Source organism: Grammomys surdaster, unplaced genomic scaffold (genome assembly GCF_004785775.1).
Source record: "Grammomys surdaster isolate TR1022 unplaced genomic scaffold, NIH_TR_1.0 215, whole genome shotgun sequence".
Lineage (NCBI taxonomy): Eukaryota > Metazoa > Chordata > Mammalia > Rodentia > Muridae > Grammomys > Grammomys surdaster.
The window spans coordinates 4,843,780-4,867,077 of NW_021604660.1; the positions used below are offsets into that span (position 1 = coordinate 4,843,780).

Consider the following 23,298-nt stretch of genomic DNA (forward strand, 5'->3'; position numbering starts at 1 on the left):
CCCCCCCCCCCAAAAGAGCCACAGCTTCCTAAAATGAGGTTTGAGCTGCTATATGAGGTCATGTAACTGAATGTGAGGTTCCCAAAATATTGGAGAACAGTAAAAAGGCTTCTGAATGTGCAGCAACCAAAAACTAATTCAAAACCAAATGCATATTGAATCCAAGGTGTTCTGGCAGTGCTTGCCCTTGTATCTCACAGCCTCATAGCAGCCTTGGTTCTGAGTTCACATGCAGTTTACACTGTGCACACTGTTGCAAAACACAATACTGATGACTGAAGCATGCAGGCCAAGATGCAGGTTATGAATGACATGTTCTTTAGTGTGTAAAACTCACATTAGTATATCCCTGGTTTTATTGTGTTGGATTGTGAGAGCTCAAAAATTGCTGTTTTTTGAGTTTCTGACTTTAGTTTCCTTTAAAAAAAGTGTTGAGCCAAGGAGATAGCTCAGCAGGTGAAAAGCACTTGTTGTAAGCCTCACAACTTTTGCGTTTAGATCTCTTGAACCAATGTAATGTAGTGGTGTGTGTCTATGGAGTGAGATGTGAGGCAGAGGCAGGAGAATTCCCCAGAGGCTCAAGGGTAGATACTCTGGAATATGCAATGCAGCAGCAAGCAAGAGACACTGTACCTCAAGGTCAAGGGGAGGAGGACCAACAACATCCAAGGTTGTCCTCTGACCTCCACATACACAGGTTGCAGCACTCACACAGACATTTACACACATACAAATAAACAGATAAGTATTTTGGAGGCTGCAAAGATGGCTCAGTGTTTAAGAGCATTTGTGGCTCTTTCAGATGACTCAGGCTCAGTTCCTAGCACCCACTTCAGGTAGCTCATACCATCTGTAATTCCAGCTCTAGGGAATCCAAGACCTTTTGGCTTCATCAGGTATTTGCATGTACATGACATGTACACATCTAGACTGCACACATAAATAAAAATAAATCTTAAAAATAATAGTAATTTTTTTTTTTCAGAGAGGGTTTCTCTGTGTAGTCCTGGCTGTCCTGGAACTCACTCTGTAGACCAGGCTGGCCTTGAACTCAGAAATCCGCCTGCCTCTGCCTCCCAAGTGCTGGGATTAAAGGCGTGCGCCACCACTGCCCAGCAAAAATAATAGTAATTATTGATTTTTTTTTTATCATTAAATGAATTTTGGCTTTGGATTAGGAAAGAATTTCCAACAACTTCTGAAATAGTCCTAAGCATATTTCTGCATACAGAACCTTAGTCTCTGTATTGACAGTTACCAAGTCAAAATATTGATCAATTATGGAAAATGTTGAAGATGCTCTACCTAAGATTTGGCCAACCTTGTGACAGACATGTTGTCATGTATGAAGTTCACAATTGAGAACCATGAAAAAAACCAACCTTATGTTTTAAGTATGTTTACCATTTTGTGTTGGGCTGCATTCATAGCTGTCCTCAACCACACGGGGCCCGTAGACTACAAGTTATGTTTAAGTATACTACCTATGTCTTATAGTATCACCTTCAGCCAAGAACTATGTAAAAATAAATAAGCATACCTGGTTATGTAGATTACTGTTGATCTTTAATAAATAAATAATCATGATGATTGTTTTAAAATACATTTATTATTTATTAGGAAGAGTGTGTATTTATTTTATATAACTATCTGACTGAGGTTGTGTAAAAATCCAGTGAAAAGGGTTGTAAGAAAATGGAAGCTAGAGAAGTGGAGGGCAGGCCTACACTCATTAAATACATGCTTTAGGAAAATGTCTTGATACAACACAGTGCCATGCACAGGGACTATATACAATGAAATGTAAAGAAAAAAAGGCAGGTGGTGTAGTTCAGTTGATAGAGGAATTGCCCAAGCATACATGAAGATCAGGATTCAGTCCCTAGGCACTCATAAATAGAGCACAGACATACAATCTGAGCACCCAGGAAGTGGAGGCAGAAGGATCAATAGTTCCGGGCCATCCTCACTACATAGCTAGTTCAAGGCAGCTTGGACTAGAAACCATTTGAATGAGTGAGTGTTGCAAGTGGGAAAAGTTTAAGAAGTCTAATGCAGGCTGATAGTTTCTGGGTTGAAGACAGAACCCCACTAACATATTATTCATATTAATGGACCACCATAATACATACTGTCTGAACCAAAAGGTGAACTCTATGTCCCACACTTCTGTAATTTAAAAGCTTTGAAGATAAAGATGAGAAAGCTTTGAAAGGCTTTGTTAATGTGAGCCATGTAAAATGGAAGTAACCTGTTTAGTGGAAGACACTTAGAGTATGGTTCTCTGGCCACTTATGTTTTTGACACTTGGTTTCTGGTCAGTTTAACATTTTTTTTTAAATCTATTTATTTATTTTATGTATGTAAGTACGCTGTAGCTGTCTTCAGATACCCAGCAGAGGGCACCAAATTCCTTTACAGATGATTGTGAGCAACCATGTGGTTGCTGAGAATTGAACTCAGGCCCTCTAGAAGAGCAGTCAGTGCTCTTAACCGCTGAGCCATCTCTCCAGCCCCCAGTTTAACTTTTTTATTACATTTATATTTACTTACTTGTGTGTGCACATGATCCTGAGGATCAAAGGCTTGGCAGCATGTGCTTTTCCCCTCCGAACAGCTATCTCGGCAGTCTTCCTTGTTAGTTTAAATGGATAATTTGGTCTGCTAACATCCAATTAGTGTTTAGGTTTTCATCTCAAGGATTATCTGTTGTTTCTTGAATAATAAAGAAAATTAAGCACCCTTCATGTTTTCTATTGCTTTATAAGGCACAGTTGGTGGATCTGCGATCTGAATTGACAGAGACTCAAGCAGAGAAAGTTGTCCTGGAGAAAGAAGTCCACGACCAGCTCTTACAGCTGCACTCCACTCAGCTTCAGCTTCACGCCAAAACTGGTCCAAGTGTTGACTCTGGTGCCATTAAGGCAAAATTGGTAAGTAAAACAGGATGTGCACATGTTTGTTGGAGGATGGAGAGGTGATTTCTAATAAAGTTACAATTATAAAATACGTTCATGGGGAGAATTCAGGCAATAGAAAGTTGATAGTCGTATATATCAGTAGCCTCTGATACGATCAGTACCCACCTGATAGAGTAGAAAAATACTCTATTTTCAAATATGTGTGTAAATATATTCAAAGGTTATTAAAGATCTAACATTGGTTTTTGTTCTGCTATCTGTGGGGATTAAATTCAGCTGCGATAGCAGGAATCTTGAGTAGCATTGAGATTGTTCTTAAATAGTTTTGTTGGTTTTTCCTCAACTAACCCTGAGACAGGCATCTCAATACTGATGCAGCCACTCTATCTGTACTAGGAGTTCAGGTTCTTGTTTGGTTGTGTTCTGCCATTTTTAGCAGATGAGTTCCAGCCCTGGGATTTCCTCCTGTTTGTGTCTAGTTAGGAATAGGAGGAATCTAAAGGGGATAGAAAAATTCTTCTTAACTGTGTTAGTCTTTGTAAACAAGGTTCAGTGACTACATCTCCTTAGTAATTTTGTCAGCCCCTCATTCACTTAGCCCTAGCTCTGTGTTAGTTAGTTCATGCATCTTGCTAAGTTGGAGTGCTGATAATACAGAGAAAGGGACAGTGTAGTTAAATGCCACCACGTTTCTTAGCTCTCAGTAAAGCGTAAGTATTATTGCTGCTACTGAGCATTATTATGTCATCTCATTGTGAGTTCCCTCTCGCTAGCCATAACCATCTTAATTAGAACTGTCTGTTTAGGTAGAAAACAACATTGTAAGACTTGTTTCAATCCAACGTATGGATTGAGTGTAGTCTGTGTGCCAGACATTTGACTAAATGTGTGAAGTCAACAATAAGAAAGATAAAGCTTAGGAGAGATAGACCATGAGACAGTGCTATTGGAGTGTAAGATATGTTTAAATTTTACGTAGTTGCTCTTAATTTTGTTTGAATGCTTTCATGTACTGATATAGTGGACTCTGCTTCAGCATTTATATTCTCCTGAGGACCTCACAAACTGAAGGGCCATGGATCTGTGTTAACAGACGTTCTATAAGTTCTGTTGACTCTAGAGAACCCTGACTAAGACAAGCTATGTGATTAACATTGAGAAACATTTTACATTTTCATTAGAAAAGAATTTCTTAACTTTTAATAGATGCTATAGAGAGACAAATATTGGGCCAATTGTATTGACTAATTTTAACTTTAAAATTTTTAGTGTAATATTATAACTGTTGTTTATAGATTTGCAAATATATTTATGCTACTGAGCTTTACCCAACTGATACTCAACATGTGGGAATTTTCCTTGTAATGATAATACCACTAGACAATTTGTTTGTTCAATGGTTTTCTAATTATAAAACTTTTTTCTTGTATCTGAAGTCTGTCCACTCTGTGGAGGATCTGGTAAGTCTGTTGTTTCTCTTGCCTTAATGTATCCTGCTGAAATGCTCTGGTGTTTTATGTATTAGCTGTTGTCACATTTTGTATTTGGAAGTCATGTTAATGCTGGTTTTCAGGGTTCAGATACCTGAAAGGGGGGTGCCTGTTGTGCTTCCCTCACTGCATGTGCCTAAAGACTTACCTTTCATTTGTGACTTACAGCCATTGTTTGCAGAGCCTATCAATTTTGACAACTTTTGGGACTTGTAACTTGCTCCCACATATACTTTGGCAAAAATACGTACATGAGGGTAATGAGGATGTAGTAAACAGACCTGGGTTTTGCCCCTTCAAGTTTCTGTTTGAACTTGTTCCCATTAATAGAGTGTGCATGCAGATTCCTTCATCCATTGCATGTGTTAGGACCTCTCAGCGGGTGTGAAAATGATGGTATAGTCTTAAAAACACTGGGTTTTAAATGTTTTATCAGAAAGTATTTTAGACAATAACAATATATAAATTCTTAGTGTATTTCCCATTATCCTAGGCTAATCAAATTCCAGTTGACTCAGGACTTTACCACTTCTGAAGATACATCAGTCTAAAACTTGAAATAAACTTGCTTATTACCTAATACAAAAAGGTTACTAGGAAACAAACTTAAAAAGTATCTTTAAATCTTAAAGTAATTCTCTTCAGTTGCCTTAATCCTATTCTTGTTTGCATATTTTTATTTAAAGATTTATATATACAGTGTTCTATATGCGTATATGCTTGCATGCCAGAAGAGAGGACACCAGATATCATTATGTGTGTGTGTGTGTGTGTGTGTGTGTGGTTATGAGCCACCACCACATGGGGTGCTGGGAATTGAACTGAGCACCTCTGGAAGAGCAGCCAGCACTTTTAACCTCTGAGCCATCTCTTCAGCCCAACACTTTTTTTTCATGGGAGACTGTCCTTGAACTCACAAGATCTGCCTGCCTCTGCCCCCTAAGTAGTAGGGTTAAAGGTGTGTGGATCACTATGGCTGGCTGGCTTCATGAGTTGTAAGTTTTCAGCGACTGTCAGATTCTTTAGGAGTCTGAATTATTAAAAGGAAATGGTGGCCTCATAAGCATCTGAGATTTCATTAGCTAGCTCAGTATAGTAATATTTCTATACCTATACACCAAAGAAATCTTGGTCTGCAGGATGGGAATGAAGCTCAGTTAATAAAGTTGCTAGCATGGATAGAGCCCGTGAAATGTGTGTGAAAATATAACCGTATTTTCCTAAGTCAGTAAGTCAGCAAGGACACCCTGATCAGGATAAATACAAGTGTGATGTGTTTGGTTGGTTTTGATTCAGAACTAACACCTGTGAGGCCTCTGTTCAACTCTCAGAAGAGATGTGCTTGGCCACACATAGTGTGCATATGATTTGAAATTTGCCTTTCTTTGGGCAAGACTTTGTGCCTTCCATTTTGCATTCTGCTTTGACTTGATGCTGCCCGTTTTATACTTGGATTCTGAATCCATGGTCTGTGAGCATAAACACACTGTAAACTCAAGGAAAACTGAACATTAATTCTTGTGAACTTCGAGTCAAAATTTAATGGTGATGATCGTGGGATTATGTCCTCTGATACCTGTAGATTCACATAGAAGGCTGAAGATGGCTTCTTTTATGAGAGCTGAAAATGGATGACTATTTTACATCATAGGCGGCAAAAGGAAGATGTTCTTCCTTAAAATCCAGCTCTAACATAGTACCTACAGGTTCGCCACACATGGCTGGACAGTGTTTTCTGAAAGCTTAGAATGGGACAGTGAGGTGGGCCAGTGGGTAGATGCTAACCTGGAACTCTGTGTGTAGCCAAGGTGACTAGGAACTTAGCATCCTTCCCCTTCAGCCTCCTGAGTGCTAGTCTTGCAGTTGTGAGCTGCCTTGTGTGGCGTATCATTTTTATATTACTCTGGTTTCTTCAGCCATTTTTAGAAAGTAGTCTCATTGTCCTGCTTAAAGAAGATTGTTCTTGCTTCTCTCAATGTCAGTAAATGTTGTGGCTTGCAGTATCCAAAGGAAGGTCCAAGACATTGTTTTTAAAAAAGGAAATCCAGCTGGCCATTGTTTTCTATATCTCTAATCCTAGCACATGAGAGATAGATGCAAGATTGCAGGTTCAGGGCTAGCCTGAGCTATATAATAAGTTCCAGGCCAGCCTGAACCAAGGCTTTATCTCAAAAACAAAGAATTATCTCCTAAAGAGATGGCTTAGCACTTGCTGTCCTTCCAGAGGACCCAGCATCCCTATCAGCCTGCTCACAGCCACCTGTAACTGCAGCTCCCAGGGACCCAATCTGTTCTCTGGCTTCCGTGGACAGACCACACACATATGGTACACACTCAGACTCAGAGACAGACAGACATACAGACAGACAGACAGACAGACACACACACACACACACAAATAAAACAAACAGCTAGATCCATTGTATTCCAATTCTGTTTCCCATGTTTTCATTGTATTATATGCTGCGCTTATGTGTATTTTTAAGAAGCGTTAATCTCCTGGCTATAGAATCATAAAGACATTGTCATAAAATTATGTTCTTAAAATTGCAATAGGAAAGAGAACTTGAAGCAAATAAAACAGAAAAGGTAAAAGAAGCTCGACTTGAAGCTGAAGTGAAGCTACTAAGGAAGGAGAACGAGGCTCTTCGCAGGCACATAGCTGTTCTCCAGGCTGAAGTTTATGGGGCGAGGTTGGCTGCCAAGTACTTGGATAAGGAGCTGGCCGGCAGGTGTGTAACATGACTCTGCTTGACTCAACTTTTACAGGTGAAACGCTTTCACCCCTATTGTTATGCATAGCTACAGGTTAACAGCATTGGCTGAATATTGGCGGCATTGTTTAGCACAGATATTTTTATCCACATGTACAAACTGATACTAACTTACAGTGCAATGCCTGAAACTCTGCAGAGCAATGCTTTTCCGTGATTTCCTGCCTTGACTCTGCAGAAGATGAGGTTCATGTGGTTGGCAGTAAGGAGTTCTTTGGTCTTTTCTGGCCCCTTTTTCTGGCTTTAATCGTTTTGTTTTGTTTTGTTTTGTTTTGTTTTGTTTTGTTTTGTTTTGTTTTTTGAGACAGAGTTTCTCTGTGTATCCCTGGCTGTCCTGGAACTCACTTTGTAGACCAGGCTGGCCTCGAACTCAGAAATCCGCCTGCCTCTGCCTCCCAAGTGCTGGGATTAAAGGCGTGCGCCACCACCGCCCGGCTCATCTCAATTTTTAATAGAATATTAAAATGAGTATAAAATGATTTGATACTAGCACATCATCAAAGTTTGTGACTATCTCACCTAACAAGATTAAAGCTGGCTGGGCGGTGGTGGCGCACGCCTTTAATCCCAGCACTTGGGAGGCAGAGGCAGGCGGATTTCTGAGTTCCAGGCCAGCCTGGTCTACCGAGTGATTTCCAGGACAGCCAGAGATACACAGAGAAACCCTGTCTCGAAAAAATAAAAAAATAAAAAAAATTGAGATGAAGCAAAGATTTTTTAAATTATTTTTAGATTTTTAAATTTGATATGTGTGAGTGTTTTGCCTATATGTTGTGTATACACATTGTGTATTCAGGGCCTTGGGCATCAGAGGAGGGGGTGAGATCCCCTAAAACAAGAGTTACAGATGGGTGTGAGTCATCATGTAGGTACTGGGAACTGAACCTTCGTCCTCCTCAAAAGCTTGAAGTGCTCCTAACCACTGAGCCATCTCTCCAGCCCTGAAGCAAATAACTTATCATTTTAAAATAGAAATTTTCTGAAGATTTTTTTTTACTTAAACAATCACTTTATTAAAATAAACTGTCATTAAAAGAAGTGTTTTTAATGTGATCGGTGTTATCTAACTGCTTCTATTTAATAGTGCACTGAATTCAGTTATATAAGAGATAAAGCATGTTGCCATTAATCTCAAAAAAATTGTTTTCTTAGGTATATTTAAATTAAGTATATATTTAAAGGAATTCTCGTTTATTTATTTCAAAAAATGTTTAGCTTTTTTTTTTCTCCCCTAAGAGATATCTGTCCCTTTCAGTTTATCTGTACAAATCTGAGACATTGGGAAGGACCTAAGTCTACAGAGTGAGTTCCAGGACAGCCAGGGCTATACAGAGAAACCCTGTCTCAAAAAACAAAACAAAACAAAACAAAAAATCAACAGCTATTTAAGTTAGTAATTCTTTTGAATTATCTTAAATATAGAAGATTAATCTAAACTACTCTCCTTTACTCATGTGAAGGGTCCAACAAATACAACTGCTGGGACGAGATATGAAGGGACCTGCTCATGATAAGCTCTGGAACCAGTTAGAAGCTGAGATACATTTGCATCGCCACAAAACAGTCATCAGAGCCTGCAGAGGGCGCAACGACTTGAAGCGACCCATGCAAGCACCCCCAGGCCATGTATGTCCCCGCTCCCACTCAGCCTCGTCCTGGCCTGACCTCCTCTCCTCTGTTCTCTCTCTCTTTCCTTCTATTAGTGTTTGAACCTTTACTTAATGAGGGAAAAGGAAGTTTGGCTTAATTACAGTGGTTACATACTTAAGAGGTTCAGTTACCCAAAAGAATTTTTTTTTCAGGCTTTTCTAAGAGTGGTGTTTCTTCAAACAGCCGTATCCAGCAAACACATATTGCTGTACTTTAGATCATATTTCAAAATTTTACTGTATCATGATTGAGCGTGCTTAAATTTTTTATAAACTTATCTGTGATAAGTTATATCTGGGAGAAGCTTTCAAGGGAATTTTTGGTACCTACCTCCAAACACAGATTCTGAAATAACATTTACATTTATTTGGCCTTCAGTTAAGATAGAATTTGAAATCTGTATTCAGTTTTCAATTCCATAGCCAGCAGTGTAAAGGAGCTTTGGTAAATGCTCATTAGATAATATAGACGTTAACCGTAGTCGTTTAATAGAAGAAGCTGACTTTTCCCCAGTGGTTCACATATTTTAATATCAGATGCACATGGCTTTTATGTTAGTTACTGTTGTTCTGTTGCTGTGGTGATGCACTGTGTTCAAGGCAACTTACAAAAGGAAGCATTTGATTGGGCGCTTGTTCACAGTTTCAGAAGATTAGTCTGTGAGCACCATGATGGGGAGCATGAGGGCAGACTGACAGGCATGGCACCGAAACAGTAGCTAAGAGCTTACTTCTCGACCTACAGACAGCAAGCAGAGAGAGGCAAGGCCACACCTCCTAATCTTTCCTTTACAGTCTACCAGCTGGGAACCAAACATTCAAATATATGAGCTGTTCTCATTCAAACCACCACAGCTTTAAATAGTACAATAATTTGTTGCCTCCACTAAAGTGGAGGCAACAAAAAGAAGAATGATTGCACATAGTGAGGAACAGGGTCACCGTGCATAGATATGTCACTGTTTTTGAGAGCCCAACACTTTGTATTAACTTTGAGGTCTGGTAGGTCTGAGAAACAGGCTAGGAGGGGGACACAGTAGTTGGTATGGCAGGGTATCAGAGTGACAGCATACTCAAATAGCTTTATGACATCAGCTAACTAGTCAGCCAGAATCGAGAAGATCAGAGTTATTTTACATTAAATATAGGAGTCTTAAGTTATTTTGGTAGGTATGAGCCTTTTAAATACAGTAGGGAGCACAGTAGTGTGGTATTGTGCCCAGCTGCCTCAGTCAGAAAGATAGTGGTGATCCAAGGAGAAAATGAGAAAAGCTTGGGAAGTAGCATTGGGAAGGAAGGGCAGCACTGAGAGAATTTGATTGAGGGGGCTTGACTTGAGCTAAGTTCTTCACAACTAATAGTTAAGGAGAAGAAGATGAAAGCTTTGCTTTGGCTAAGCCAAGTGTACTTATGCTTTTACTAATAAAGGAAGTACAGGGAAATGAAGGTCTGTGGGAAAAAAGATGGCATCAGTTCTAGACAGGCAGTGTTTGAGGTTCGGGTGTGACATATAAGAAATCCATCCAATTGGGTGTATGAATGGAACTCAGGAAAGAAGTCTTGAGTTGCAGGAATATTAGGCAAGCTGTATTCTTTGGTGTCGTTGAAATGATGGAAGTCAGTAGCCAAGGAAAGCATGCACAAACTAACCAGGAATAGGAGGCAAAGAGGAGACTTGGCGAAGGAAGAGAGTTCACAAAGAAAGACTCCTGGTACAGTCAGCTTAGATCACCTGGGAAAGTAGTTAAGAACAACACAGGAACAGAATAGCTTCAAAGGGTGTTTATTGTCCCATGTCAACCTTTTGCAGGGTTCTAGTACAGTAGAGACTAAAATGTGTTCATTGGATTCAGCAATATTTTTACAAGTGACCATAAAGAAAATTTCAGGCTAGGGACAAAGTCTTAATCACAGTGACCAAAGTAATGTGGGAGGCAAGGAAGTATGTGTGGAGGACAGACGATAGTGACTAAAAAACGGGAAGATGAGAGGATGCTGGGTGGAGTTCTCTCTTTGGTTTACTTTGGGTTTGGGGATTTGGTTTGTCGGCATTTTAAAATTGGAAGATGCTTAGAATATATTTATTTGCTGAGTCGAAAAGGAGTTTAGTAGAAAGAAAAAGATCAAAGATGCCAGAGGGAGCTGAGTGGGGTCAGTGCAAGTGCAGAGTGTTTGCTTAGCATGCAAAACAATCTTAGGTTTGAACTAAAAATAAAAAAGGTGAGGAAGGTCAAAGAAAGAACAATTAATGCAATAAGGTACTTTATTTAGCAGGTAGATTGTAGAACACTAGGGAATAAAAAGTAATTAATGTTCAAGCTGATAAAAAATTGTCAGTTCTAAAAATCACTTAACATTTATATAAATCCCTAAAGATATTTTCTAGTGAAGATACATGGTTACTACTTTATTCCTTGAAGATACTTATTTATTAATAGATTCCTGGTAATTTTATAATCTCTTAGTGTGTGTGTGTGTGTGTGTGTGTGTGGTGAAAAAATCATCTATAAATTTTACTATATTAGCATTTTTATCTCATCTTTTAATTGCTGTAGTGTATATCTATACAGAAGGTTAATGGTTTCTAAAGGCAAGTTAGTAACATGAGTTCTGCTTGCTTTATTATTTATTTAAATAATACTAATAATATTTTTTTTCTTTTTCCCTGCAATAAGGATCAAGACTCTTTGAAGAAAAGCCAGGGAGTTGGTCCAATTAGAAAAGTTCTCCTCCTTAAGGAAGATCATGAAGGCCTTGGCATTTCTATTACAGTAAGAAGTAGTGCTTCTGTTTCCTTATGGCATTTGTCTGGTAGGAACTGGCTCCTTTGTTGGGCATCATCTGGAGGAACAAAGTGTTCTGCATATAGCTCAAAATAACTGAATTTTTCAAAACTTAAGCAGCAGTACTTTTGCATAAAACCTTTTGTGTATAAAGAAAGCTTATAATTTAGATGTCCCTTTAGGAAGTGTAGTTAAACATTTTCAGTACAACTGGGAGCAGACAAGAACATGATACAAAGACATTCATGCAGGCAAAACACCTATATATAAAATAAAAAAAACTTTAAAGTAAAAATAACATATATAAGCTATATAAAATGACAGCTACCAATAATTGTATTTTTTCATCTCAATATTACATATTTTTATTTTGGAAATTGGTACTTCTCTTGCTAACTTATCTTCATTAAAGCTGGATGTGATGACACATACCTTTAATTCTAGCACTTGGGAAGCAGAGCCAGGTGGATATCTGAGTTCAAGGCCTACATACTGAGTTCCAAAACAGGCAGAGCTACATAGAAAGACACTGTCTCAAAAAAAGAAAGAACTATCCTGGTTGTACATAAAGTAATTTGTCTTATTATACATTCTATTGCTCTGAAGAGACACAATGACCAAGGCAACTCTTATAAAAGAAAACATTTATCTGGGGCTGACTTATACTTTCGAAGGTTTAGTCCATTATCATGACATGCATGGCACTACAGCATTAGCTGAGAGTTATATCCTGATCTGCAGGCCAAGAGAGGGAAAAACACTGGGCCTGGCTTGAGCTTTTGAAAACTCAAAGCCCACATCTGGTAACACACTTACTCTGACAAGGCCACACCTGCAAATCCTTCTAATCATTTCAAACAGTTCCATTCCCTGGGGACTAAGCATTCAATATATGAGCCTCTGGGGCCATTCTTATTCAAACCACTACAATACATAACAATTTAGACTTAACAAAAGTACTTTGGAAGGGACCACAAGATAGCTCAAAGTGCTGTGGAACTCTAGTATATAACTTGTTTTTAATGTTTAAGAAATAAGACTATTGTAGTTGTTCACAGTTGTTTAAGCTGTTTCAATTTTGGGGTCTATAATAATTTCAGAAATAATAATTTCTTAGTCATTGTACTCAGAGGTGCCTCTTTGATAGTGAGTACAATGTCCCCCATTCTTACAGAGACTCTCTGTTTATTGTGATGAATTTTTCTCTTGGTTTTTCAAGACAGGGTTTCTCTGTGTAGCCCTAGCTGTCCTGGAACTCACTCTGTAGACCAGGCTGGCCTCAAACTCAGAAATCCGCCTGCCTCTGCCTCCCAAGTGCTGGGATTAAAGACATATGCAAACAACTGCTCAGCTGTGATGAATTTTTAAGATGTCTTGTGTCTACGATGATTTGCAATCATTTTATAAAACATAAGGTAACTTACTTCCTTTGATATTATATTGCCAGGGTGGGAAGGAGCATGGTGTTCCCATTCTCATCTCTGAGATCCATCCAGGACAGCCTGCGGATAGATGTGGAGGGCTGCATGTTGGAGATGCTATTCTAGCAGTAAATGGAGTCAACTTAAGGGACACAAAGCATAAAGAAGCTGTAACCATACTTTCCCAGCAGGTGATTTCTGTTTATGTCGCTAAAACTGATATAGAACTTGTTTCTATTCTTTGAAGCTTATAGATGTTATTTGATCATATTTGCTGAAAAGTTACATTCACTCCTTCCTAGAGCAAGAGACCTGGGTGAGTGGCAGCTGTGGTAAGGGAGCTGCAGGTTGTCAGTGGTGAGTGTTGAAGAAAACAGAGCCAGCCCGTAGCACATTGCTCAAGAGTAGTCGCAGGAGAGCAGGGCACCAAAGACATTAACTTAGTGGGGAGAAGTCAAAACCAGCAGACTTTCTTTCTAGAAAAGACAGGCTATAATTTTCAGAGTTATAAACACAAGGCTAGGATGTGGTGATTGTAGTCTCAGTAAATGACAGTTACAACTTGGAGACTTTTAAAACTTAAATGGTTTATAATTCTGTACTTAATAAGTTGGTTTTTTTTTTATTTAATCTTTTTTTTTTTTTTACACTCCAGATTTTATTCCCTCCCGGTCTACCTTCCGACAGTTCCACATCCCATATCTCCTCCCGCCCCCTGTCTCCACAAGGATGTCCCCACCCCTGACCCCCACTCAACCAGGACTCCAAACTCCCTGGGGCCTCCAGTCTCTTGAGGGTTAGGTGCATCTTCTCTGACTAATCCCAGACCTGGCAATCCTCTGCTGTATATGTGCTGGGGACCTCATATCAGCTGATGTACTCCGCCTGGTTGGTGGTCCAGTGTCTGAGAGATCTCAGGGGTCCAGGTCAATCAAGACTGTTGGTCGTCGTACAGGGTAGTCCTCCTCAGCTTCTTCTAGCTTTTCCCTAATTCAACCACAGAGGTCAGCAGCTTCTGTCCATTGATTGGGTGTAAATATCTGCATCTGACTCTTTCAGCTGCTGTTGAGTCTTTCGGAGGGTAGTCATGATAGGTCCCTTTTTGACAGCGCTCCATAGTCTCAGTAATAGTGTTAGGCCTTGGGACCTCCCCTTGAGCTGGATCCCACTTCAGGCCTGTCACTAGACTTTATTTTCCTCAGGGTCCTCTCCATCCCTGCAGTTCTTTCAAACAGGAACAATTATGGGTCAGAGCCTTTGACTGTGGGATGGCAACCGCCTCCCTCACTTGATGCCTTGTCTTTTTGCTGGAAGTAGGCCCTACAAGTTCTCTCTCCCCACTGTAGCGCATTTCATCTAAGGTCCCTCTCTTTGAGTCCTAAGAGTCTCTCACCTCCCAGGTCTCTGGTACATTCTGGAGGGTCGCCCCAATCTCCTACCTCCCAAGGTTGCCTGTTTCTATTCTTTCTGCTGGACCTCAGGGCTTCAGTTCTTTTCCCCCACTCAAAACCAGATCATGTTCCACTTTTCCCCACCCCAGTCCACTTTCCCTCCTAGGCCCCTTCCTCCCTCCCCACTTGTGATTATTTTCTTCTCCCTCCCAAGTGGGACTGAGGCATCCTCACAGGGCCCTTCAGCTTGTTGACCTTTTTGAGTTCTGTGGACTGTATGTCCTTTTTTTTTTTTTTTTTTTTTTTTGGGGTTAATATCTACTGATTAGTACATACCATGCATGTCCTTTTGGGTCTGAGTTACCTCACTCAGGATGGTATTTTCTAGTTCCGTCTATTTGCCTGCAAATCTCAGAATGTCCTTGTTCTTAATAGCTGAGTAGCATTCCATTGTGAAGATGAGCCACATTTTCTGTGTCCATTCTTCTGTAGTGGGACATCTGGGTTGTTTCCAGCTTCTGGCTGTCACAAACAAGGCCTCATGAACATAATGGAACTAACAGTAAAAATATTACATCTAGCCTAGTGTAGTGAAAGGAATAAAGACTGTCCAGCCATAGCAGTGTCTTTGTCCTTGCTTGGGCTCTAGGGAAAGCTGCCTGTTCTCATCACTGCTCACCGAGGCTTCTCACTCATGGGAAGAGACAAATGGGATGCTCTGCAGAGTCACAAAGCTGATTCTGTACAGTAAATACAGTAGTCACTGGTATTCCTGAATACATACCTTTATTGACACTAGTGTCAGTAAAAAGAAGTGTATTTTTAAATACTTGAAATCCCTTCTCTTAAGAGATCAGGAGTTGAAGCTCGTGCTCAGCTATGTGCGGATTCAAGGCTAGCCTGGTCTCCTCAGACCTTGTCTGAAGTGAGTGCTTTGGTCAGTAGAAGGAACTATGATATTAGAAGGAACTTCTTTGTAGAGATCCATGGAGAGGTCTGGCCTATGCAGCCTCCCCCTCTTGTACCTCTTAAGAGTCTAGAATTTCCTGCCTGACTGAAAAGGAGCAGTACCTGCCCTCTCTTGCTCTCAGTGCCTGTCCCTAAAGACTGGGAATCGTCTTGTGCTTATGACCACAGTGACTTGACTCTCTGTGTTCACCCCTGTTGTAGAGAGGAGAGATTGAATTTGAAGTAGTCTACGTGGCTCCTGAAGTGGATTCTGATGATGAAAATGTGGAGTATGAAGACGAGAGTGGACACCGCTATCGCTTGTATCTTGACGAGTTAGAAGGCAATGGTAATTCTGGTGCTAGTTGCAAAGACAGTAGTGGCGAAATGAAAGTGTTACAAGGTAAAAATTACTCCAAATTTTATTATGAATGTATTGATTATTAATAACATTTTTTTCCTTTGGTTTTGAGAGACAGGGACCAGGCTGGCCTTGAACTTGGAGATTTGCCTGTCTCCGCCTCTGCCTCATAAGTGCTGGGACTAAAGGTGTACACAGTCTTCACCACCACCACCTGACTTATTCATAATATTTTAATGTAAAAGCCTCAGTATTCTTTAGTAACACATTAAATGATACAGAACAAAAGGCATGAATAGTCAGTCCTGCAATTTTACTATGTTCCACTGGTTTACATGGTCTCTATTTGCTAAGATGCTTGAAAAACAAAGAAGATTCAAATTTTCTATACTCTGAAACAAAACCCAACATCCCTTTAGAGTACAGGTGTCTTAATGAAGAGGCTTCTCATCACACGAGGAGTTAGAGCTTAGGAGCCATGGGTTAGCGGTTAAATTGATATCTGTGATTATTACCCAGATCATAATGTAAGACCCTCAAGATTTTTAATTTGGTACTTAGAAAAGAAATATGTTAGCACTTCCTTTGGGTAGAGCAATGTTTTCCACATTATCATAGGTGGCTGGGAGTCACTGGGACTTTTTGAGGGGCATATGGGGTGAGGAGCGTTTCCTGTTAATAAATAATGTGATGAAACAGTAACAGTTTAGTTTTAGATAAAATTGGCATTTGGGGATAAAGCTATAAAACTTAATATTTTATTATTAAATGTTAAATCTTGAGTACATTGCTTATTTTGGTTTGTTTTTTTGAGACAGGATCCCACTATATAGCCTGGGCTGGCTTTGAATTTACAAATCTTCCTACCTCAGACCCAAGTGCTGCCTTCACAGGCATGCATCACAGGCCCTGCCTTTCATCCTTATGTTTTCAGTGTTCTTTTCCTAAGCCCCAATGCCAGTTGATTGTGTATATTTCATTTTACTCTTCCACTTGAGCAGTCACTGACCCAGCACAAGCACACTGCACAAAGCACATGTATGTCACTGACCCAGCACACTGCACAAAGCATGTGTATGTCACTGACCCAGCACACTGCACAAAGTACGTGTATGTCACTGACCCAGCACACTGCACAGAGCACGTGTATGTCACTGACCCAGCACACTGCACAGAGCACGTGTATGTCACTGACCCAGCACACTGCACAGAGCACGTGTATGTCACTGACCCAGCACAAGCACACTGCACAGAGCATGTGTATGTCACTGACCCAGCACACTGCACAAAACATGTGTATGTCACTGACCCAACACACTGCACAGAGCACCTGTATGTCACTGACCCAGCACACTGCACAGAGCACCTGTATGTCACTGACCCAGCACACTGCACAAAGTACAAAGTACATGTATGTCACTGACCCAGCACACTGCACAGAGCACGTGTATATCAGGAAATAAATAGCAGGCAGCACTCAGAAGTCAGAGGTAGACGAAACTGAGTTTGAGGCTAGCATGGTCTACAAAGTGAGTTCCAGGACAACCAGAACTACACAGTGAGACTGCCTCAGATGAGGGGGGGAGATGGGGGGGATGGGCTGGTGTCACATTTTTGTCAGAACCCTATAGTGTTGAGCTGCTCTCCCATAGCCCCATTGTCATTTTACTGTCATGGATATTAAAAAGCCTGTTCCAAGATGGTGGTGGGGCAGCAGGGGTGGGGTGGGGGTGAGGGGAACAAACCTTTAATCCTAGCATTAAGGAGGCAGATGCAGGTGGATCTCTACTCAAGGCCAGAGTAGTCTACAGAGTGAGTTCCAGAACAGCCAGGGCTCCACAGAGAAACCCTTTCTGGAAAACAAACAAAAAAGCCCTTACTTTTTTTTTTTTTTAATAGCCAAAGTTAGAAAAATTTCCTTATGTAAACTGCAAACACTTAAAACATGAAGCGAAAAAAATATGTCATATAGCATATCACTATTAAGTGAGTCAGACAATGAAACATTTATCTTTGGTAGGTTTGAGGTCTTCATAGGACTCCTCGGCCGGCCAGGAACTCATTGTGTAGTCCTTGAACACGAGATCTTCCTGCCTTAGCCACCTAAATGTTGAAATGACAGACATGTACTACCACGCATGGCTAAAATACATGTATTGATGATTATTTAATACAGATCTTTCTACGCTTACTTAGTGGGTTTAACAGTCAATCATATTTACTTAAAACCCTATTATATGTTAGGTAAATGAACCAAAATTTATTTTAATATTTAGCTAAACATTATCTTGTCAATGGATTGTTTAGCAGTCAACTAGCATATAGTTCAATGAATTAAAGTTAAAGTAATATGGAAGCAAAATATTAAAGTTAAAATATTTGTATCTCGCCGGGTGGTAGTGGCACACGCCTTTAATCCCAGCACTTGGGAGGCAGAGGCAGGCGGATTTCTGAGTTCAAGGCCAGCCTGGTCTACAGAGTGAGTTCCAGGACAGCCAGGGCTACACAGAGAAACCCTGTCTCGAACCCCCCCCCCCAAAAAATTATATCTCAAAAGATAATTGTATAAATACAATTGGATTTTTATAACCTAGTATGTCAACCCTAGTTTTTTAGAAAACTGGATAGATTTATTTCACAACTTTCAGGTAGCTTCAATAGCTACTACTTTAAAAATGTATATGATGTTTTCTATCTGCTATAACATGAAAGAATTCCTATAAGCCCTATTAATTTGATCAGGGCAGTGTTAGTTTGCCTTATATTACTGCTAATAATTTCATTGAACATTTTTTCTTAGTAAAATTGTAAAATGTAGACATATTTTCAGTCAGAAATCCATGGTGTTTCTTCTGTTCTTCTTTCTCAGGGTATAACAAGAAGACAGTGAGGGATGCACATGAGAATGGGGACGTGGGGGCTTCAGGTGAGAGCCCTCTGGACGACACTGCTGCAAGAGCGGCTCATCTGCACAGCCTGCATCAGAAGAAGGCCTACTAATCCATCCCAGATATGCTGCTTGTCAGACTCGTGGAATGTGGGGCACTAGAGAAGATGGTGACAAAGACTGCACAAGATCAGGGAGGCTGTGTGTTGCCTAGAGAAAGGCGGGAACCTCAGGGCTTCATGTGAACAATTCTAAGTGCATAAACCCCTGTTGTCTGTGGTATACCTTAATTAGCTATTGCATGGAAGGCAATTTTGAGTTTCCTGGAATCTAAGCACCAAAGCATGTGTTTCCCAAAGGGATATTACTAGGCTCTTACAGGCCGAATGGATGCTATTTCATTTGGCTCCTTTTCATATTTAACAGGACAGTGCTAACTGGAATCTTCTAAGTACCCTTTAAGTACAGCAGAGTAAATGATACCACATATTCCCTAAGGATAACTGTGGAATTTCAGATGACAGAACTTGACTCAGTGAATTGCAAAAATCTAGGTTGACATTTTTGCTTAACTGAAAAATTTGTTTCCGGTTTTTTTTTTTAAAAAGTGTGTTGTACATTCCTGATGTCTAAATTAATTACTATCCAAATCATTATGATGAGTTCACTCTCCAGTTTATTCAACTGCAGTACAAAATGGGTTTCTTTAGGCAATCCTGTATCAATCAATGCTGCTCTAGAAATAGTTTGAGAAAAGTTACTGTGCATTTGACTTTGGATTTTTAAAGGAAACGCAGATGAGTGGAAAATACCTGTTTTCAATTATGTTGATCTGTGTGCATGGTATTGGAGCATTACACTGTTAGTGTTTAGTCCCAAATGTTAATTGTCTGGAATCCACAAAAGACAGTTTTATACATTTTTGAGTTGTTCCCAAGCTTTGTCTTGTGATAGTCAGGGACATTAATATGTCATGAAATACATTGTGTTCAAACAGCAGTTGGCTTTAAATACCTGACTTGCCAATCATTTAAAAAGCCAGGGGCCAAGGTGGGCAAGATGAGGCAAAGACATTTTGGTACATTGAGCGTATTAGTTTTCATATCAGTATATGTTTGACTTAGAGCAATACTCGTGTGCAGACTCTGTAAATGTATTAGTTCTCTTGTATCAGAACTAAGCACAGGGTACCTGCTCCTTTCTTTCCTGACCATTGCACCCTGCTGGGCAAAGTCAAAGTACTGTATTTAAAAAGGTGTGATTTTTGCTAAGTCACTGTTTTAAAGGATTTATACCTAAGGGAATCTTAAGTGGGAAAAGCCTACATATATAGGACTTTTACAATATCAGTATCTTCTTTCTTGGTATGCTTGTTTTTCCCAGATGCATTATATATTTGTTCAAAGTTAAATCTATAAATTGTATATACTTTATTTTGTGATTTTGCTATTTATAAATTTACTTTTTAACTGTTGCTCATTTCTGGTCTATGGGTGGTTTCATTCTTCATAGTATCACCATGGTAACTGGTAACTAGAAGTGCACTTTGTATGTATATTGTTACTGATGCTGAGATACCTTGTAGTGTAACATTGCTTGTAAACAAGGTTAGTATTTTAATTGTACAAATGAATAAACACGTTACATATTGCTGTTTGCTCCTAACAGGCTAGGCCTCTTAAAAGAAAGATTGGTTTTTCCTCATGTATTCCTCCCACTCCAAACACGTACCCAATGCATGACTTGAGACCTTCAAAGTAGGTGATAGCCAGTGTATTATTTAAGAAAAAAATATCCATGGTTAACAGATATGAAAACATTTGTGCTCTGACCTGAAGCCATGTTGTCCTTATATGCTTTCAACATTGCCTGGGAATGACCATGGCCATTTTCTTTTCCTTTTTCTTCAGAGATTATATACCTTCTGTACTATGACAGAATCACTAGGAAATGTAAGCTATAACCCTTGGAGTTTTTGTTTTTCAAGATCTTCACAGCAAATGTGGAAGCAGAATTTTAGAAAATGGATAAACATTTTTGTGTGTTGCCTATGAGGGTCTGTGTGAGATGGGTACCGAATATATTAAGAAAGAGTAGTTTATAGTTCTGCAGGTCAGTCTTTACAGCTCTGCTTTCTGGTTTGGAAGCATATGAGAACACAGTGGCTGCTCTGAGAGCATCCTGGTACTTCCCCAGGCCCAGCTGGGAGTTTACTTCAGAATGTGTGGTTTCTAGGGATGAACAAGGTAGTCAGACTTCTCCCAAAGTGCTAAGTGAAAAGTAGTTTTTATATTTCACATTCATAGGAAAGATGCCCATATAACACTGAATCTTCTTGAACAAAGCCAAAAAATGGGAGGGGGAAAGCTGTTGCAAAGCCATCACAATGAAAACATGTTGAATAGAGCATGAGAGGGGTGTGTGCAGACGTATTCACACTTGTTCTGCGAGACTGTGTTGTGCAGTTCTCTGATCTGAACATGACGGAAATGACACATTTGGCTGAGGGATTATTGTTAAATTACATTATGAGAGATGAAGAGCTTGCGAGTCTGTTGATTAGAACGGAACAATTACAGATAACACAACCTGTCCATGGTGCTGGAATCTTCCCCACAGCGTTGGGCTTACATTGTTTTCATATTTTAAAACAAAAATATATTGATTCACATATAAGGTGATTTATGATAATTGTATTATATCTAGTTGAGTTTCATATTCTTAATTAGGCTGTAAATAAAAAATGACATATTCTCCATTAAAGTGGTATTGATCAGATTTGAAGGAAAATAAATGTTTTCTTCTTCATTCACACTAAATATTTTGATTTATTGTGGGTTCTTGAGTCGCTCCTGTGACTTGTAACAATGTGTCATGAAATACCCAAAGGCTGAATCCAGATGCTGAGGAAGAATATTATAGGCTGGGTAGGAATTGTTGAGTCTTACCTGTTTCGTCCGAGTTAGTTAGAAATATAGTAGTTAGGAACTGTCGGAACAACTCTGGGATTGGTAGTCCGTTTTAAACTTAGCAGACAGCAGAAACTCTGGTCTCTTTGGCTTGGTTTTGTATTATAGATCTTGAAAGCTAAAGTTACATAATGGGGACAGCATTGAAAAGAGTATAATATGAATCCTTGTATTTGAAAGGAAATTCTTTCATATACATCTACATATATCTAGTTTAGAGTTTTCCAAATTATGTGTGAGATCATTTTGGTAAACATTCATAAGCTCAGAAACTGTCTTTCACTACGAGCACTTATAAATACTTGCCTCCTGCCGTTGGGTAGCTGTGATTTAGTCCTCAAATCTGTGTGTGCCCTGTGGCAATTGAAGCTATGGACTCTTAAGTTCTCTAAGGAAAAGTCTTTCCAGAATTCATCCCCTTAGGCTGTTGCTTAGTTTGTGAGATATAAAAAGGGAGCCGAATTTTTGTTATTGATCAGTGTTGCAATCTACCTTGAAGAAGGAAAAAAGAAGGTATAAACGTATTACAGATAACCATGTGTTGTTGATGATAAATATTTTGTTTGACAATAAATGTTTTTCAGGTTGTCTTGAGCCATAACCACCCTTGCAGCCCTTGCAGCAGAACACATCTCTGGACATCTCCAGCAGGACACTGAAGAAGCTGTGCCTCGTCAGGTGGCTGTTGGTTGGCCACTGACCAGGACGAAGACCCCGTGAGGCATGGAGACTGCCAGGAAGACTCCCTACACTGTACTTGAAGTTGCATTCCACAGTCCGTCCTCCTCCAGTCATCCACCTGCTTTGTGGTCTGCTTGCCTCCACCCTCCTCACTTGTTTTCTTCTCACCAGCTAACAAATCTGTTGTACAAGCAGCCGACTGAGACAGATGCAGATACTTATATCCAACCAATGGACTGAAGTCGGGGACCCCTGTAGTTGAGTTTGGGAAAGGCTGAAAGAAGCTGGGGAGGTAGGTAATCCCATAGGAAGAACAGCGGTCTCAACTAACCTGGACCCCCGAGTTCCCTCAGACACTGGGCCACCAACAGGCAGTGTACACTAGCTGGTACGAGGTCTCCCAACACATGTACAGCAGAGGACTGCCTGGTCTGGCCTCAGCGAGAGAAGATGCGCCTAACCCTCAAGAAACTTCACACCCCAGAGAGTGAGGAAGCCTGGTGGTGTGGAGGAGTGGGTGGGCGTATCCTCTTGGAGACAGGGTAAGGGGATGGGGGGGGGGTGAAGAATGGGATGAGGAACTGTGGGAGGGTGGACCAGGAGGGGGCTAGTGACTAGACTGTAAAAAACAAAGATTAAAGATAATAAAAATAAATAAAAGGGCTGTTCATCTTCTACCCCAAAAGTGAAGCAAGATGGCCTCTTAGCTGGATACCTCTAGTGCTAACACAGGAGCATAGCTTGGTTGCTAAATGTTTCCAAGACCATATACAGAAAATTATGAGCATAGTAGGTCATTCTGAGGGCCATTTATGTGTGGCTTCTGGTTAGTATATAACCAGGTTTCAGGAGGATACCACCATTTTTAAGTTAGGAGGTTCACATACCTGAAATGTCTATATAAACAACATGTTTTATGTTGCTCACCTGGGCATTTGGAATTTTAGTACATGCTAGGCAGTGGGTACCTACTAGTGACCCTATAAAATGTGATCTGAACAGGTTTTTGAGAGCCTACTCCTA

General features: G+C 40.1%; 1 protein-coding gene across 1 annotated transcript in view; it reads left to right on the plus strand.

Annotated features, from left to right (window-relative positions):
• Positions 1 to 21,444, plus strand: part of Gopc (golgi associated PDZ and coiled-coil motif containing) — a 38,939-nt gene extending 17,495 nt beyond the window's left edge. Inside the window, exons 2-8 of the mRNA XM_028772612.1 lie at positions 2,769 to 2,933; positions 6,968 to 7,143; positions 8,646 to 8,811; positions 11,510 to 11,605; positions 13,065 to 13,229; positions 15,600 to 15,780; positions 18,608 to 21,444. Of these exons, the coding sequence (XP_028628445.1) occupies positions 2,769 to 2,933; positions 6,968 to 7,143; positions 8,646 to 8,811; positions 11,510 to 11,605; positions 13,065 to 13,229; positions 15,600 to 15,780; positions 18,608 to 18,738 (1,080 nt within the window). The 3' untranslated portion in view covers positions 18,739 to 21,444. The remainder of the gene's footprint in view (positions 1 to 2,768; positions 2,934 to 6,967; positions 7,144 to 8,645; positions 8,812 to 11,509; positions 11,606 to 13,064; positions 13,230 to 15,599; positions 15,781 to 18,607) is intronic.
• The last annotated feature ends 1,854 nt before the right edge of the window (positions 21,445 to 23,298 follow it).